The 19976-nt window shown below is 43.0% G+C and overlaps 1 protein-coding gene across 1 annotated transcript; it reads left to right on the top strand.

Moving 5' to 3' along the window:
• Positions 1-128: 128 nt before the first annotated feature.
• On the top strand, positions 129-16215 carry LOC139376533 (somatostatin receptor type 2-like). The gene is made up of 4 exons (XM_071119230.1): positions 129-530; positions 584-624; positions 2190-2986; positions 3310-16215. Exons 3-4 carry the CDS (start codon positions 2261-2263, stop codon positions 3724-3726), a joined length of 1143 nt encoding a protein of 380 aa, XP_070975331.1. The 5' UTR covers positions 129-530; positions 584-624; positions 2190-2260; the 3' UTR covers positions 3727-16215.
• The last annotated feature ends 3761 nt before the right edge of the window (positions 16216-19976 follow it).

Raw genomic sequence — 19976 nt, 5'->3', positions numbered from 1 at the left:
GCAGTTTCCTCCACGCAGGTCGATGTCCAGACACTGACGCACAACCCTAACCCTGTTGGGGGAGTTTGGTGAGGAGGGGAGGGAGGAGGGGGCGAGAGAGAGTATAGCGGATCCGCAGCTCCATCAGCATGCAGAGACGAAACCTGAAGAAAACGCGCACTCATCCATCATCCAATTCCACTGATCGCAGAAGTGAATCTGAGCGCTGAACAGGCTGCGCTCTTCTTTGTGCATCAGTCCTCCTGCTAGAACAGATTTCGCATTAGCTCTGGCCACGGATTCAGCGCCAGTAAGCTACTTTTGGATACATCAGTTATTCAAAACTATCTACAAATGATTTACACAATTTTGTATTGCTGAGGTATTTCAAAGAAAAATTTAATATATACTATATTGCCTATTTGACATATTAGACATACCTGTTATGTGGCAATGACCGTCACCACTTTGGCGCACAAGATACCACTGTGCGCAATGGGAGAACAGGTGCATTATATGTTAAGTGTAAGCCACAGGGCAGATTGTTGCCTTCCGTTGGATTTTCAGTGATGGTCAGAAAACTCTTGGCTGAAATTAAACCATTCCAAAATGGACCTAATGTGACGTTAAAGTTTACAAATAAAGGTAAGTTTAACCTGTACATACATCTTGAAATTGTATATGTGCTATTAACAAATAATAAGCCAATTAACTGTGATCTTGGTTTTTGCAAAAGGCATGCTCAATAATAGTAATAGTCTACCATATGAATAACTAATGTATATATTTTTTTATCGGAAACTTTAGTTCAATTGACACCTTCTGTTAAATGTTCTACCTTAAGTAAATTGTGACAGCGCATCTGTAATTTTTTAGTCTAATCAAGGTTATTTCTCGTGCGCGTTTGTGTGCCATTGTTCGTGTTGTAGAATTTGAATGCCTGCAATGTATCACAATTTTACTTGATTTAAACAATTAATTTAATGTTATTGTCCATCTTTGGTAAGCAAACAGATCAAACAATAAATTAATATAAAATAACCTCTCTAGCAATATTGAACAAACATATTACAATGTGAAGTCTGTTTTGGCGTGAGAAATATTTTAGAATGATAGAAGACAGACTAATCATAACCACCTTGCATTTATGAGACCAATATTTCTGATTAAATAAATATAATCAATACTGAACAAGTGTAATCTAATTTCTGATTAAAAAAAACAATCTAGTCATTTTTCTCACAATTGCCTACTGAGTACGTTTTAAAAAGATCTATAATATAAAAACAAAACCTCTCTTAAGAAAATTACTGCCACTGTCTGTAATTAGAGCGCAAAGGTTGCCCATGTAGTGCACCCAGCTCCTCATCTCCAGAACAATCCAATAGAATGCCTGCATTTGCGCAATAAACCCGGATCCACAGATGCCAAACAATAACAACATCAAATCTTGACCTGTGCCCTGCAAATATATTTTATCCCAAAATGAAACATTCCCAATGGTTTTGTTTTTCTAAGTAAATCATCTCTCAGCAACCACAAACACATAGTCAATGAATGGGTTCAACATTAGTTTGCCATTGTCTGGTCCTTATCAATAAATAAAACAGTTTAGTGCAAAACAATTGAATAATTTGCATCAGAAAGTAGTTTCATTACAACACCCAGAGGAATCCCATCCTCTGGGGGTAGCATTGGCAAATGCACCATAGCCTAAAACTATAGCATAGCGCTGATCCTATCCATCATTTATTTCTGCTGAGGAATCAATGGCTGTTTTTCCAAAGGGTCTAACATCAACTTGAGGTTGTTTGTCCAATCCAGATCAATTAAATCAACATTTGTCATCAGTATGTACAGTACACATAGCTGCTGCTAGACACAGTGGAAGAGACACAAGGGTATAAAGTCCCAACCGTTCAACACATTAAAGTTCAAATAAAAATAAAAAAAACACACAGCAAGCCCTACAGGAGGAGTGTGGGGGCCTGCAAGTGTATTGTGTGGGGGCCTATAAGTGATGGGCAGGCTTTATTAAGTAACTTCATGTTGCTTGAAAGACAGTCTTAAACCCTTATATAGTATAGGCTAACAGTTGCCATGGTGCTTGGAAGGAATGTATTCTCCTTCACCATGGTGTTGCTCTGTTGTCATTCTCTCTCTCTCCATTCTCTCTCTCCATTCTCTCTCTCTATGTACTGTGCACTCAGGTGGGATGTGACACTAGTGTCCCCTATCTCAACCCTGAAACAGACTCAACCCAGCCCTCCTCCCTGTCAGTATGGATCTCTGGCCTCTCCTCTTATCATCCCCCAACCTCTCCCTCCCCGAGCCCCTGTACTATGACAGCTACTTCCCAGGGAACGAGTCCGACCAGGGGTCCCGGAATGACACTCCTGACGAGACCCAACAGGTCTTCGACAAGACCAGCTCCGTGGTTATTACCTTCATCTACTTCATGGTCTGCGCCGTGGGCCTGACGGGCAACACCTTGGTGATCTATGTCATCCTGCGCTACGCTAAGATGAAAACAGTCACTAACATTTACATCCTGAACCTGGCCGTGGCTGACGTCCTCTGTATGCTGAGTCTACCCTTTATCGCCATGCAGCTGGCCCTGGTCCACTGGCCCTTCGGCTCTGTGCTCTGCCGTCTGGTCATGACCGTGGACTGCCTCAACCAGTTCACCAGCATCTTCTGCCTCACGGTCATGAGCATCGACCGCTACCTGGCCGTGGTCCACCCCATAAAGTCCACCAAGTGGCGGAAGCCACGCGTGGCTAAGATCATCAACCTGACCGTGTGGGGAGTGTCCCTGCTGGTCAACCTGCCAATCATGATTTTCAGCGGTCTGATGCCCAATAAGAACGAGGCGTGGGTATGTACCATTGTGTGGCCAGAGCCTCAGGAGGCCTATCAGACGGCCTTCATGTTCTACACCTTCTTCCTGGGTTTCTTCCTGCCGCTCACCATCATCTGCCTCTGTTACCTGCTTATCATCGTCAAGGTGAGCTCCTCCTCCCTATTAATAGTGTTTTATTCTCAAGTTCATTCATCTTTTACTTCTTTGGTGAAGTTCTCCCATCTATTCTGATATAGTATTTATTGACCTATAATCTAGAATTATAGAGATACGGTGTCTTCAGAAAGTATTCACACCCCGCTTGACTTATGACTTATTCACATTTTGAATTCCGGCTCTAACACAACAAAATGTGCAAAAAGTCAAGGGGTGTGAATACTTTCTGAAGGCACTGTAGGTACAGTTGCGGCATCGATGAAGGTAGTACCAATAACAAAGGATGTGTCCCCTCTCTCCCCGGCCACTAGGTGAAGTCGTCAGGCATGCGCGTGGGCTCAACTAAGCGTAAGCGCTCGGAGAGGAAGGTGACCAGAATGGTGTCAATCGTAGTGGCCATGTTCGTGCTCTGCTGGCTGCCCTTCTACGTGTTCAACGTCACCTCGGTGACGGGCACCATCAACACCACGCCTGTCCTCAAGAGCACCTTTGAGTTTGTGGTGGTGCTGGGCTACGCCAACAGCTGTGCCAACCCCATCCTGTACGCCTTCCTGTCGGACAACTTCAAGAAGAGCTTTCAGAACGTTCTGTGCTTGAAGAAGGTGGCGGGCCTGGATGAGGCGGAGCGCAGCGACAGCCGCATGGAGCGGACGCGCATGGTCAAAGACGTCACCGCCGAAACGCGCAACGCAGCGCTGCTCAACGGCGAGCTGCAGACCAGTATATGACCTGTTTGCCAGAGTGTGTGAGACAGTGTTTGTGTGCGTGCTTGCTTGCTTGCATGTGTACGCGTGTGTGTGTGTGTGTGCAGGTATGAATTCCGCATAGTACTCAGTTCATCTAAGGTGGCCGTGGGGCTGCTTGAGAGTATCGTCACCCTGAACCAGTCATATTAACATCACTCTCCTATAAGCTGCTCGGCAGTGGCCCTGGCACCAAGGGGGTCCATACTGTCTTTTACAACATACCTGTCAAGATCCGTCTTGGAAAACAGAGAAAAAAGATTGATTTGAAGAAGACGAAAAAGATGTCCTATCATGTTTCATTGACATGGATTGATTCATACTGTCTTGAGAGTAGGATATAAGAGAAAGAACACCTTTGATAAAGCATCTTATTTATTGATAAGGAAGATGTTACTCACCAAGTCAGATCCCCTTTGACTGAAGCTGGAGACTTTCGAATTTTGCATCCAGGAAGGTTGGAAATCCTATCTGACTGCCTTCGTGAAGCTTCTCTGACTTCAAACAAGACAACCTCGTCTGGATGTATAATACAGTGCCTTCGGAAAGTATTCACACCTCTTTACTTATCCACATTTTGTTGTGTTCCCGCACAAATTTAAAATGGGTTCAATTGAGTGTGTGTCACTGGCCTACACACAATACCCCGTAATGTCAAAGTTAAACAAGTATTCAACCCCTTTGTTATGGCAAGCATAAAAATGTGCTTAACAAGTCACATACAGTAATACGTTGCGTGGACTCACTCTGTGTTCAATAATAGTGTTTAACATCATTTTTGAATGACTACCTCATCTCTGTGCCCCACACATACAATTATCAGTAAGGTCCCTCAGTCAAGCAGTGAATTTCAAAAACAGATTCAACCACATTGACCAGTGAGGGTTTCCAATGCCTCACAAAGTAGGGCACCTATTGAATGGTTAAAATAAAAATAAAAAACAGATATTTAATATTCCTTTGAGCATGTTGAAGTTATTAATTACACTTTGGACGGTGTATCAATAAACCCAGTCACTACAAAGATACAGGCACCCTGCCTAACTCAGTTGCCAGAGAGGAAGGAAACCGCTCAGAGATTTCACCATGAGGCCAATGGTGACATTAAAACAGTTACGGAGTTTAATGCCTGTGATAGGAGAAAACTGAGGATCAACAACTTTGTACTGTAGTTACTACACAATACTAAACTAATTGACAGACTGAAAAGAAGGAAGCTTGTACAGAATAAAAAATATTCCTGTTTGCAAAAAGGCACTAATGTAAAACTGCAAACAAATGTGGCAAAGAAATTAACTTTATGTCTTGAATACAACGCATTATGTTTTGGGCAAATCCAATACTACACATCACTGAGTACCACTCTTCATATTTTCACGCATGGTGGTGGCTGCATCATGTTATGGGTATGCTTGTCATCAGCAAGGACAAGGGAGTTTTTTAGGATAAAAAGAAACAGGATAGAGCTAAGCACATGGAAAATCCTAGAGGAAAACTTGGTTCAGTCTGCTTTCCAACAGACACTGGGAGACAAATTCACCTTTCAGAAAGACAATAACCTAAAATACAAGACCAAATACACACTGGAGTTGCTTACCAAGATTACATTGAATGTTCCTGAGTGGCCTAGTTACAGTTTTGACTTAAATCGGCTTGAACAACTATGGCAAGACTTGATCAAGAACCAACTTGACAGAGCTTGAATATGTTTTAAAAGAATAATGTGTAGATATTGTACAATCCAGGTGTGCAAAGCTCATGAAGACTTACCCAGAAAGACTCAAAGCTGTAATCCCTGCCAAAGGTGATTCTAACATGTATTTACTCAGGGGTGTGAATACTTATGTAAATGAGATATTTCTGTATTTAACTTTCAATCCATACGCAAACATTTCTGAAAATGTTTTCACTTTGTCATTATTCAGTTTTGTGTGTAGATGGGTGAGAAAAACATATATTTAATACATTCTGAATTGTAACACAGGTTGTAACACAACAAAATGTGGAATAAGTCAAAGGGTATGAATACTTTCTGAAGGCACTGTAGACATGGTTTTCTGTGATGTGTGTTTGTTCTCCTTGTAAAACCCAGTTCAGTTTCGATCACACACTATGTTTACTGCGCCTTGTTACTACCATTCATCTGTAGGAAGTCATTACTCTCTGATTTATATTTGGCTTAGACCTTAGACGCTAGCACAGCCAATGACGGGCAGAATAAGAGAGCATGCATGCGAATGAGAGAGAGGAGTGGTAACAGCAATGAAAAGAATAGCTTATTATCGGTTTATTGCTCTTTTTGTCCCTTTGCTTCTTCCTTTATTGATAGAATTTCAGAATACGAGAACAGAAAAACAGTACAACATCCCCAACCCCTATCCACCCACTCACCCATCCCTACCTCCCACCCATCCCACCCACCCACCAAGGTATCATACAAGGTTATCACAGAAAATTAAATTAAATAAGACCAAAACGTTAACAGTAATAGAAACAAAAACAATGGAAAAAGTGACATCAAATTCATAATTATAGTTGAATCTTATCAGCACAACATGTGGCCACTAGAACAGACATGACTGCTTACTAAAATATACAAGTGGCACTGTGTAAGACAGGCTCTCCACGTATTGTATGAATGGAGACCAGGTTTAGTCTAACTTTTGTCGGGACCCAAGCACAGTGTACCTAATCTTTATCCAGAGGTAGAGATGACATTAACTCCTTAACCCACTGCATAAGGAGGGCGGCTTTGCAGACTTCCAGTGAAAGAGGACAAGGCGGCGCGCCAGCAGCGAGGCCAATGCTTTCGCATTCGCCTGATGCTTGGTAACATTCTGATCAAGGGGAAGCACTCCAAAAATAGCATTGAATGGGTTGGGGTCCACAGAAGCCTACACAAAGATTGGCATGACCAAACCATGTGTCCCACAGTCGTTGGACTCTGGTGGCATCTCAAACACTTAGGGGTCAACATTTGGATATGTGTGCAAAACTTTGAACTGAATGAACCTGTGCCTCATGCAAAATGATGAGGTGTGGATACGCTCAATGATATGTTGCCCAGGAAGGCGGATTAACATTCTGTAGTATGTCGTACTATCTGGAGATTGTGCCCTTCAGATAGGGGTTAAGATCTAAGCACTTCTCGCCTGGACACTTAGCGGGGTCGACTGGAAATGAAGGGAAATGTTTTTTTTAGCAAAGCTGTGAGTTTGCAGATACCTAAAAAAGTGGGTGTTGGGAATATTATGGTCAACCCTCAGAGTTTTGAATGAGCCGATGTGTCAATCTGCGATACTGGGTAGACATGATTCGATGTTAATGGGGAGAAAGAAGCACTTTGGTTGTTTAAGGCAATTTCGGAATTGGGACCAGATTTTTTAGGTTTTTGACAATGGGATTCAAAACATGGGTGCCAAGGTTCATGGGCAGTGGGGAGCACAGGAACAAGACAGGAGTAGTTGGAAGGCTTGACTGTATCTCCATGAAAGCCAAAATTGGGCCATCCTTGTTTTCAAATGTCGAAACCAAATAAACACATTTAAATATATTTGCTGACCAGTGGCAGTGTAAATAATTGGAAAGGCCCAGCCCGCCTGCAGGTTTAGGTCTCTCTAGATATATCTTTCTCATTTGTGGATTTTACTTATTCCCAAACCGTGTCAGATTGCATCACAACCTATCCTTGTCAATATGATAGTGTTGAAATAAGGCAGGTAGGACTGATCCCTTCTGTTCGTGAACCTTTCACCTCACACACACACCCCCACACACACACACACACTGTCTCTGACATGGGCGGTTCATATAGCTATTGTATACAGTTCATAATCTGGTACAACATTTTCCCACTGTCTTGGGGCCAATCTTGTTGATACTCAGCAGAATGAGTTGTGTGTCAGCATCAATTCTATGCTTTCAGAGTGACGCTGATGTTTTCTGAATGAACAGCATTGCATCATGGAGTGATGATACCTAGCCAAAGGAGCGGGGGAGCTATAGCTGCAGTGTTTTGGTTGGTAGAGAGATGGGTGGGCTTCAATACCACAGTCCAAGGGCAACATTGTTATCTCTCCAATGTGTACGGATGGGGAATCCATGGTTATGTGTTTGTGTGTGTGTGTGTGTGTGTGTGTGTGTGTGTGTGCCCGTGTACTTGCCTGCCTCCCTGTGTGTGTGTGTGTGTGTGTGTGTGTGTGTGTGTATCTCATGTATTTTCTCTGGAAGGCCTTAACGTGTTAGCGTGTGTGTGAGCCATAAATTTCACAGCCCATTAAAGTGGTGAAATCAGGCATGGTAATTAGCATCATTATGCCAGATGCGCGAGAACACTCTCGCTCATGTACAGTAGGTTATGTAGGCCTGTAGATAGATTTAACCCAAGAGGATGAGGGTTTAGTATAGCACACGGGAGGATGGAACCTAAGCCTTCTCTTTATTTGTTTTTCATTTGTGAAGGGCTAGAACGTGCCAACCTTTGGGTGCACTGTTCAAAATGAACTGTCTATAAATCGTTGAATCCCTACCTTGTTCCTACACACACACACAAACACACACACACACACACACACACCTTCACACAGACACAGTTCCAGACACATTGAGGAAAACAAGTGATGAGTTCACAACCATTAGGATTCTCCGTTACCAATGCTTGCTCCTGTTACAGAGGAGCAGGGGGTCTTAAATGAGAACAAGGAGGACAGATATAAGATATGAGGTCATATATTCGTCTACAGTAAGCACTATTGTCCTCTAAGTGGGAGCAATCTTTCTCTCTTGGTTGCTTGCTTTCCTTCAGCTTGCGAACAGTAAGCGCCGTGTAAAATGTTGTTAATGATGTGTCATAATGTGTTTATTGTCACGTGTGAGTTCTCAGATGGATTATAGTTTATTGGACAGTAATTATACTGCACTTAAGTAATACAGAGCAATTTGAGTGTGTGTGTGTGTTTATGCGTGTGTGTGTGGGACTGCCGCTTGATATCACTCACCCTTTCTGTTAACCATAACTCACGATTAGGGTATGTACAAAACACTGTGTCAATGTGCACATATTTATCTATCTAGTCTATTCATTACTACGTATCAGTTGTGCTAGTGTTCCGTTAAAATCGACTTAATTAGTGAAGGAAGCGCCCAGTGAACGCTCCTGAACCTTAAACAAGCATTATATTATAGATGGTCGTCTGGAGAGATGACATATATACAATACATTTGTATATGTAATGATTACTAACTGAACAAAGTAGCCACAGAGAGTTAGAGGAAGGGGTCGAACACGGTCATACACTGTACTCAAACACAGTCTTTTCCATTAAGTAAACAGGATGTTAATGTTTAAAATAAACCGCAAAATGCAGAGGTCAAACCATACCATACCCTCCATCATGTCAAGTGTCTGTCTCTCAGGTTCAAGTGTCACAAGTGGTTTCTACTTTAAACGATTCTAGGGGTAATATACTTGAATGTCAATGAAATGAAGGAGCAGTACTCATCATCAGACCAACAGTATTCTTCTCACAGTGTTTTTCTCAATATCAGCTGCTCTTCTTGCGCTCCGAGGTGCAGTGCAGTAGCCTGGTCCAAGATCTGTTTGTGCTCTTGCCAACTCCACCGCTGTCATTGTCAAGCAAAACATGTCTGGCCTGGCAACGAGTGACAAGGAGTTGGCATGATAGCATAAACAGACTGGCACTCAGGCTAACAAATGCAGTTGAATACAGAGCATATCCCTGCTCAGCAAGTTAAATTATTACATGTAGGCATTGTGATTGTTGTGATAAAGAGGCTTTTTTAATGTAGTTATAATAAATAATAATAATACATTTAATTGATAATGCGCTTCTTGAAAAACATCCTCAAAGTGCTAAAATGTTATATGAGGTAGTCTACTGGGGCAAGAAATAGTTGGGGTATGTGGTCGTAATTTACTGGGGTCATAATGTACTGACCAAAGACAGTTATCAGGTACAATGTACAGGTAACTGCCAAAATAAAGGAAACACTTGAGTAAATGAGGGATACAAAGTATATTGAAAGCAAGTGCTTCCACACAGGTGTGGTTCCTGAGTTAATTAAGCAATTCAAATCCATGCTTAGAGTCATGTATAAAAATGCCCAGTTTCATGTTAGAGATCTCAGTGGTCTAGAAATCTCAGTGACTTTGAGAGAGGAGTCTCAAAGGAGCAAATCAAATCAAATCAAATTGTATTTGTCACATGTGCCGAATACAACAGGTGGAGATCTTACCGTGAAACGCTTACTTACAAGCCCTTAATCGAGTTAAGAAAACATTTACTAAATAAACTAATGTAAAAAATGTAATACAAATTAACACAATAAAATAACAATAACAAGGCTATATAAAGGGGGTACCGGTACCGAGTCAATGTGAGAGGGTACAGGTTAGTCAAGGTCATTTTTTACCTGTAGGTAGGTGTAAAGTGACTATGCATAGATAATAAACAGTGAGTAGCAGCAGTGTAATTAGTCCGGGTGGCCATTTGATTAATTGTTCAGCAGTGGCTTGGGGGTTGAAGTTGTTAAGGAGCCTTTTGGACGTAGACTTGGTGCTCCATTACCGCTTGCTGTGCGGTAGCAGAGAGAACAGTTCATGACTTGGGTGACTTTAGTCTTTGACAATTTTTTGGGCCTTCCTCTGACAGTAAATAGGTCCTGGATGGCTGGGAGCTTGGCCCCAGTGATGTACTGGGCCGTACGCACTACCCTCTGTAGCGCCTTATGGTCGGTGGCCGAGCAGTTGTCATACCAGGCGGTGATGCAACCCATCAGGATGCTCTCAATGTAGCAGATGTAGAACTTTTTGAGGATCTGGGGACACATGACAAATCTTTTCAGTCTCCTGCGGGGGGAAAGGTGTTGTCGTGCACTCTTCACGACTGTTTTGGTGTGTTTGGACCATGATTGTTTGTTGGTGATGTGGACACAAAGGAACTTGAAACTCTCAACCCTCTCCACTAAGAGCCCCGTCGATGTGAATGGGGGCGTGTTCGGCCCATCTTTTCCTGTAGTCCAGGATCAGCTCCTTTGTCTTGCTCATGTTGAGGAAGAGGTTGTTGTCCTGGCACCACAATGCCAGGTCTCTGACCTCCTCCCTATAGGCTGTCTCATTGATGTCGGTGATCTGTTGTGTCTACAGCAAACTTAATGATGGTGTTGGAGTCGTGCTTGGCCACGCAATCGTGGGTGAACAGTGAGTACAGGAGGGAACTAAGTACCCACCCCTGAGGGGCCTCCGTGTTGAGGATCCGCGTGGCTTATGTTTTGTTGCCTACCCTTACCACCTGGGGGCGGCCCGTCAGGATGTTCAGGATCCAGTTGTAGAGGGAGGTGTTTAGTGCCAGGGTCCTTAGCTTAGTGATGAGCTTTGTGGGCACTATGGTGTTGATCGCTGAGCTATAGTCAATGAACAGCATTCCAGCTACACCGTACACCTAGTGACAGTGTCAGCGAGCATGCGCCCGGCCCGCCACAGGAGTCGGTAGAGCGCGATGGGACAAGGAGATCCCTGCTGGCCAAACCCTCCCCTAACCCGGATGACGCTGGGCCATTGTGCGCCGCCCCATTGGCTCGTGGTGGCCCAATGCCCTATTTATACACGTTATGTCGGTGTTTCCTTTATTTTGGCATCTTCTCTGACACTTTTACAGATTGTTGTCTTTGAAACCCTGTACCTGTAAAATGGTTGGTTAGTTTTATTTGAGAGGTTGCGTTAGCAGCAGTGGCACACAGTTAGCCTATTATTAGAAAGATGTTTAGAGGTTATGTTTTACTCCCAATGGCCATAGAAATGGAGGAATATGTATTTGAATGTGTTGAGGTCATGTTGAATGGCTAATACTAACTAGCTTTTCATCCAATTAGCGACAGATTTTCATGTGAATATTCAAAAATCTGCATAAAAAAAAAAGGAAATGTGTTTCCATCCAAATTGACTTGTGCGTAAAAGGCTGCATGATGACGTAATGCACATAAAAACAACTTTTGCGGTTAAATTCCATGTATCCATGTACCGAATAAAAAATACAAGTTAAATGGGTTTCCATGGTATTTACTGATGTTTTTTTCACAAAAAAATGTTGCATAACTGTCACGTTCGTCATAAGGAGTAGACCAAGTTGCAGAGTGGATATGTTTCCATCCTTTATTTTGGAATAGAAAACTTCAAAGAACAAAACAACAAAGCGATCAAACAAACCGTGAAGCTATAATAATGCTCACATGCAACTATACATAGACAAGATCCCACAAAGCACAATGGGGAAATGGCTACGTAAATATGATCCCCAATCAGAGACAACGATAAACAGCTGCCTTTGATTGGAACCATACCAGACCAACATAGACATATAATTCCCCTAGATAACCCACCCTTAATCACACCCCGACCTAACCAACATAGAGAATAAACAGCTCTCTATGGTCAATGCGTGACAATAACAAATGTGTCCACTCTAGCCTTGGCACATGAGCTCTAGCCAACACCTTGCACTCGTAGATACAGTGCGGGTAGGCTACATAATGAGATTATTATGAACAAAAATAACTAGATTATTTTTATTTGTTAAACAGAAACCAAGGATTTGTTCATCATCTCACCAGAATAAAACCATCAATAATTATTGGAAATTAGCATTAAGCTCATCACCGTGCACTTTCACCACCCTTTTATTTTATTTATTTTACCTTTATTTAACTAGGAAAGTCAGTTAAGAACCAATTCTTATTTTCAATGACGGCCTAGGAACAGTGGGTTAACTGCCTGTTCAGGGGCAGAACGACAGATTTGTACCTTGTCAGCTCTGGGGTTTGAACTTGCAACCTTCCGGTTGCTACTCAAACCACTAGGCTACCCTGCTGCCCCACTGGGCTACCCTGTGAAGTTCATAATACTTGATTTAATTTGTAGCCTAATAAACTGCATACCTTCCCGAGTAGTAGTGGGAGGACCACACAATATCATTGCGTGACTCCAATTTACTTTGAAACAATTGTTATTATATCAATATTTGCTCATAAAAGAATTTCCACCACCATTTCTCACACAATACATTTTACCGACATCAAAGATTCCACCTTGTCTAGCGTATTTTGTTTAGTCAACATTTGGAAAGTTTACTGACAAATTAGCAGTTTCCATCAGGCCCCTCATGAAAAGTTTTATCCGACATGTACTTTACTTGCATGAAAAGGTTGGAAGGAAACCTGCCCACTGGGCACAGACATCAGTTCAACACCTAGATTTGATTTACATTTGGTTGAGTTGTCATCTAATGTGAATTCAACATGAAATTAACAAAACCTTTCTCCATGTCATTGGATTTAGATAAAACATTTGGTGGGAAAAAAACACAAAATGCTTCTACGTGGATGACTTTTTGCAAATCCAATCAGGGGTTTGGGGTTGAAATGCTGTGGAAACAATGTTGATTCAACCAGTATTTGCCCAGTGGGTGGTTACTGTAACACGTAAAATCTGGTTGAGATATCACCAAAAATGTTACTAAATGTCTCCCTCACATGGTTAGTTTTTGAAATTATGTAATGTGATCACCCCAAGGATATTAGCTAGATATAGATATACAAACTACTTTGCAATGGTCAGACAAACCACTGTGGATACACTGGATATACAGTCAGGTCCATGACTATTGGAACCCTTGATAATACAATTCCTCAGAGAAAGTGGATTTTGTTTAACAAGTAATAAAAAAATCCTTTAAAAAAGATATGGTTCTACATTTTTAGCACCCATGTTTTTTTTTATAACACTCTTGCACCCTCCCCTTGCGAGGATAACAAGGCTGAGCCTTTACATAAAAAAAAAAGAAAAATAGGTTGGTGAACATGTTAGGAAGGATCTTACAGAATCTTTCCAGATCCATGATATCCCTCGCCTGCTCTTATAGACTACCCTCTTCAATTCAAACCACAGGTTTTCAATGGGGTTCAAGTCTGGAGACTGAGATAGCCATTGCAAAATGTTGATTTTGTGGTAAATTAAACATTCCTTTGTGGATTTTGATTAGTGCTTGGAGTTATTGTGTTGCTGGAAGATCCACTTGAAGCCAAACGTCAGACTCCAGGCAGAGGCAACCAGGTTTTTGGCAAAAAATGTCTTGGTACTTGATAAAGTTAATGATGCTGTTGACCCCAGGACTAGCGTCATAACACAAAATGTTACCGTAAGTATGAGTTACTTTTCTGCATATGCTTCTGTTATTCAATGCCAAACCCACCACTGGTGAGTGTGGCCAAAGAGCTACAGTGCCTTCGGAAAGTATTCAGACCCCTTGACTTTTTCCATATTTTGATATGTTACAGCCTTACTCTAAAATGGATTAGAAAATAAAAATCCTTAGCAATCTACACACAATACCCCATAATGACAGTGAAAACAGGTTTTAATTTTTTTTGCTAATTTATTAAAATGTATTCAGACCCTTTGGTATGGCACTCGAAACTGAGCTCAGCCTCATCCCGTTTCCGTTGATAATCTTTGAGATGTTTCTACAACTTGATTGGAGTCCACCTGTGGTAAATTCCATTGATTGGACATGATTTGGAAATGCACCATGACCCTCAGGTCAAAGGAATTGTCCATAGAGTGCCGAGACCACCAAGACTCTTCCTAGAGCTTGCCGCCTGGCCAAACTGAGCAATCGGGGGAGAAGGGCCTTGGTCAGGGAGGTGACCAAGAACCCAATGGTCACTCTGACAGAGCTCTAGAGTTCCTCTGTGGAGATGGGAGAACCTTCCAGAAGGACAACTTTCTGAGCCACTCCTCAATAAAAGGTACATCACAACCTGCTTGGAGTTTGCCAAAAGGCAGCTAAAGACTCTCAGAACCATGAGAGCCAAGTTTCTTTGGTCTGATGAAACCAAGATTGAACTCTTTGGCCTGATTGCCAAGTGTCATGTCTGGAGGAAACCTGGCACCATCCCTACGGTGAAGAATGGTGGTGGCAAAATCATGCTGTGGGGGTGTTTATCAGCGGCAGGGACTGGGAGACTAGTCAGGATCGAGGCAAAGATGAATGGAGCAAAATACAGAGAGATCCTTGATGAAAACCTGCTCCAGAGCTCTCAGGACCTCAGACTGGGGGCGAAGGTTCACCTTCCAACAGGACAACGACCCTAAGCACACAGCCAAGACAATGCAGGAGTGGCTTCAGGACAAGTTTCTGAATGTCCTTGAGTGGCCCAGCCAGAGTCCGGACTTATTTTTTATTTAACCTTTATTTAACTAGGCAAACCTGATCGAACATCTCTGGAGAGACCTGAAAATAGCTGTGCAGCAACACTCCCCATCCAACCTGAGCTCCTTGGTGGCTCAGTGACGTTATCCTCGCAAGGGTAGAGTGCTAGACTATTGAATACAGGGGTACCAATCATTTTGACCCCTCTGTTTTTTGTTGTTGATTTTTTTTGTTTGTATAAACTTGTTCAACAAAATCTCTTTATCTGAGCAACTGTAAAAGCATAGCATAATGTTGTTTCCCATTTTTTGGGAGCATACAATATAGCTCAGTATTTGCAAAATGTATTTTATACAGTATTTTTTGCTCATCTTTATCAAGCGTGCTCATAATTATGGACCTGACTGTACTTACTCTGTTAGGCTTGAAGAAGGCTCTTTGTCAATACAGCCAAACAAACAGACATTGTGAGATCCTAAATGGTTTATCTGAGAATACCTGGGTTGAGATCATTTGTTCGATTTCTTATTGTGTTCAAAATCCACTGTAGCATTTATGCTGGTTTCATATCAAATGTCTATTTTTTGTAAATATGTCATATTGTTGCTACTGTTGTTGTTACTACTACTAATACTACTACTACTACTACTATTACTACTAATATTACTATTGCCACTACTATTTGCAATTAAAACAGTTCCATTTAAAAATGGCTGGCTTCACTCATTTGGGTTGACAAATTTGTTAGCATTTCCAGTGCTGTTGAGGATTAAGTGTGTTGACTTGTTTGGGTTTTTCTTCTTCCTCCTATTTGACTGAACATCTGTTTGTAGGCCTATTCTGAGAGTTAGTAGGTTTCTGTAGGTGAACTGTTCAAAAACAGGCTGCCTGTTTCTACATGATGTCTACTAACACACAGAGAACTGGTACACCAGGTGCAGAGGAGGGTACAATTATGTGTCGCCGGTTTTAGTTTCACAGTGACTCAACACACAGATCTGTATAGCTGTGAAGTCATTGCAAATGACCTTTGCAGTTGTGTTGTTTTTAAAGTAAGTAGGGGATACCAGGGTTGGTTCTCAGCAAAAGCATACTGTACATACACTGAGTACACAAAATATTATGAACACCTGGTCTTTCCATGGCATAGACTGACCAGTGGAATCCAGATGACAGCTAGGATCCCTTATTGATGTCACTTGTTAAACCCACTTCAGTGTAAATTAAGAATGAGGAGAAAGGTTAAAGAAAGATTATTGGATAATTGAGACACGGAATGTGTATGTGTGCCATTGTCAAGTTGGTATAAAGGCATCGGGAGTGTCACGCCCTGACCATAGAGAGCTTTTATTATCTATGTCGGTTAGGTCGGGGTGGGATTTAGGGTGGGTCATCTAGCTTTTATATGTCGATGTTGGCCTGTTATGGTTCCCAATCAGAGGCAGCTGTTTATCGTTGTCTCTGATTGGGGATCATATTTAGGCAGCCATTTCCCATTTGTGCTTTGTGGGATCTTGTGTTTGTGTAGCTGCCTATGTGTAGTCCAGAACGTCACGTTTCGTTTGTGCTTGTTAGTTTTGTTTGGTGAGTTTCTATTTATTAAAATATGTGGATCTCTACGCACGCTGCGCCTTGGTCCATTCCTTATGACGAATGTGACAGGAGATCCCACCACAAAAGGACCAAGCAGCGTGGCCAGGAGGAGCAGACATCCTGGACATGGGAGGAGATCCTGGACGGTAAGGGATCCTGGACAATGGAGGAGATCCTGGCTGGAAAGGATTGCCTTCCATGGGAACAGATGGAGGCAGCAAGGGAGGAACAACGACGACACCGGGGTTCGCAACCAAGACGCAAGCACGTGTGACCGGTGGTTGGCGGAGCCAGGTATCAGACCAGAGCCAACTCCCCACACTCGCTTTAAGGAGCGTGTGACCGGTGCACACGGGGTGGTTGGCGGAGCCAGGTATCAGACCAGAGCCAACTCCCCGCACTCGCTTTAAGCAGCGTGTGACCGGTGCACACGGGGTGGTTGGCGGAGCCAGGTATCAGACCAGAGCCAACTCCCCACACTCGCTTTAAGGAGGGTGTGACCGGTGCACACGGGGTGGTTGGTGGAGCCAGGTATCAGACCAGAGCCAACTCCCCACACTCTCTTTAAGGAGCGTGTGACCGGTGCACACGGGGTTGTTGGCGGAGCCAGGTTTCAGACCATAGCCAACTCCCCACATTCGCTTTAAGGAGCGTGTGACCGTTCAGGCACCATGTTATGCGGTGATATGCACTGTGTCTCCAGTGCGCATTCACAGCCAGGTGCGCAGTCCGGAACCTCCTACGACGGTCCGCGGTCCGGAACCTCCTACGACGGTCCGCGGTCCGGAACCTCCTACGACGGTCCGCGGTCAGGAACCTCCTGAGACGATCCGCGGTCCGGAACCACCTGAGACGGTCCGTGGTTCGGAACCTCCAGCGATGGTCCGCGGTCCAGAGCCTCCAGCGACGGTCTGCGATCCAGAGCCTCCAGCGGGGGTTCCCAGTCTGGAGCCTCCTGCGAGGTTGCCCAGTCCGGAGTCCCCAGCGACAATCTATGGTTCGGTTCCTCCGGCAACGATTTGCGGTCCAATTCCTCCAGCGGCGATCCACATCCCAGGGCCCTCAGCAACGATTCACGGTCCGGAGCAGCTAGCGACAATCTACGGTCCGGTTCCTCCGGCAACGATTCACGGCCCAGTTCCTCTGGCAACGATCCACGGCACGGAGCCCGCAGCGACGATCCACGGTCCGGAGTATCCGGCGACGATTCACGGTCCGATTCCTCCGGCAATGATCCACGTTCCGGAGCAGCTGGCTATGATTCACGGTCCGGTTCCTCTGGCGACGACCCAACAGATCCACAGATGCCCTTTCCCACCTGGACAAAAGGAACACCTACATGAAAATGCTGTTCATTGACTACAGCTCAGCGTTCAACACCACAGTGCCCTCCAACATCATCAGGAACTCTATACCAAGCGTTGTCAGAGGAAGGCTATAAAAATTGCCAAAGACTCCAGCCACCCAAGTCATTGACTGTTCTCTGTGATTCTGCACGGCAGGCGGTACTGGAGCACTAAGACAGGGACCAAAAGTTTCCTGAACAGCTTCTAACCCCAAGCCATGACTGCTGAAAACTTAATCAAATGGCTACCTGGATATTTGCATTGACTCGTATTTTTCTTGCACTGACTCTATGCACACTCACTGGACTCTAACCACACACTCACACATACTACTACACCGACACCCCAACACACACACACACACACACACACACACACACACACACACACACACACACACACACACACACACACACACACACACACACACACACACACACACACACACACACACACACACACACACACACACACACACACAACATATGCTCACACACAGTTGAAAAATATATGGCAAATAGAAATCCAAAATGGATGGTGTTAAGAGATAGATGGGAGGGGTTGAAGGGGAATGAAGGTTGGGCCTAATAACAACAAGATAACCAATGTAAAACATACAGGATCTGTAAAATGTATATGGGTTCTGAAATGTTGTGAAATAGCACAGTTACAAATAGAAATCAAACTTAATGGACATCATAAATAGAGGAAGAACTAAAAACAAACAAAATATAACTATTGTAAAATAGATAGTGTCTGTAAAATGTGTATAAGATGTATAATCTGAAGGTAGAAGCCTAAGTGTTTATTAGTTTACTCCAATTGGGGGAGGGGTGGTAGGGTTTGCGGGGAATAATAAAGGTATATTCTTTAAAAAGTATGTATATCTATATAGGTATGTGTATGTACATATGTGTATATGTATGCGTACGTGTATGTATATATATATTTACCCCAAAAATATATGGGGGATTGTAAATGACGCAGACAATTACATTGATGGAAGCAACAATCTTTCCGCAATATTAAGCTGATCCAACCCCTTAAAAAAAAAAAAAAAAAAACACACACAAACAAAACATACACACACGTGCATATTGACGACACACACACACACACAGACACACTTTCACACCCGCTGCTGCCACTCTGTTTATTATCCGTTTATTATATATCCTGATTGCCTAGTCACTTTTACCCCTACCTACCTGTACATTACATATTACCTCAATCACCTCAACTACTTCGTACCCCAGCACATTGACTCGATACTGGTAGTCCTTGTCCATAACCTCATTATTGCTATTTTATTGTGTTAGTATTTCCTATTTATTTTTGCTACTTTTCTTACTATTTAACTCTGCATTGTTGGGAAAGGGCTCGTAAGACCACACCTGTTGTATTCGGCCCATGTGATGAATATAATTTGATACTTCCATAATTCAAGAAAATATCAATGCATAGAAAAACACATACAGTACATTCCCATCACCAAAATGTTTTGTCATGCTGATATTAATTGACCAGATGGATGAGTTCTTTCCAACAATTTACACATTTTAAGTGTAGAATTATGACACAATGCCCTCTGGATTGGTAGTAATAAGCACCGGGACAAACAACCCATGATACAACCAACCCATGATACAACCAACCCATGATACAACCAAACCATGATACAACCAACCCTGGTCTCCCCTAAGTAGCCTTGCATGAGCGAGCCGGAACAGCTCATAGGAGAGCAGGAGCCTATCTCCTGTGTCTGTAGCGTGATGTACAAGTATAGCCCCTGGAAAGTATGTGGCTGGTCTACAGCAGAGCCTTACCCCCCAATCACATCTCCTTAATGCTACCTGCCAAGCAGAGACACATCAGGTCCCATTTCCACAGTCTTTGGTATGAATCGGCCTGGGATCAAACTCTCAACCTTCCGATCTCAGGGGGGACACTAACCACAAGGCCACTGAGTTGATGCTGTTATTACAGCTTCATCTACAAACTACTTGCATGTATGTGAAAACATAAACATGGATTTAAAGTAAATCTGCCGTGTGTAAGTCTAGCAATATTT

Source organism: Oncorhynchus clarkii, chromosome 20 (genome assembly GCF_045791955.1).
Source record: "Oncorhynchus clarkii lewisi isolate Uvic-CL-2024 chromosome 20, UVic_Ocla_1.0, whole genome shotgun sequence".
Taxonomy (NCBI): domain Eukaryota; kingdom Metazoa; phylum Chordata; class Actinopteri; order Salmoniformes; family Salmonidae; genus Oncorhynchus; species Oncorhynchus clarkii.
This window is presented reverse-complemented; position numbering and strand designations above follow the sequence as displayed.

Excerpts from the sequence above, each read along its gene's own strand:
- LOC139376533 (XM_071119230.1), top strand. The coding sequence starts at position 2,261 with ATGGATCTCTGGCCTCTCCTCTTATCATCCCCCAACCTCTCCCTCCCC. Across the intron at positions 2,987-3,309 it reads ACCTGCTTATCATCGTCAAG|GTGAAGTCGTCAGGCATGCG; the intron begins GTGAGCTCCTCC and ends CCCGGCCACTAG.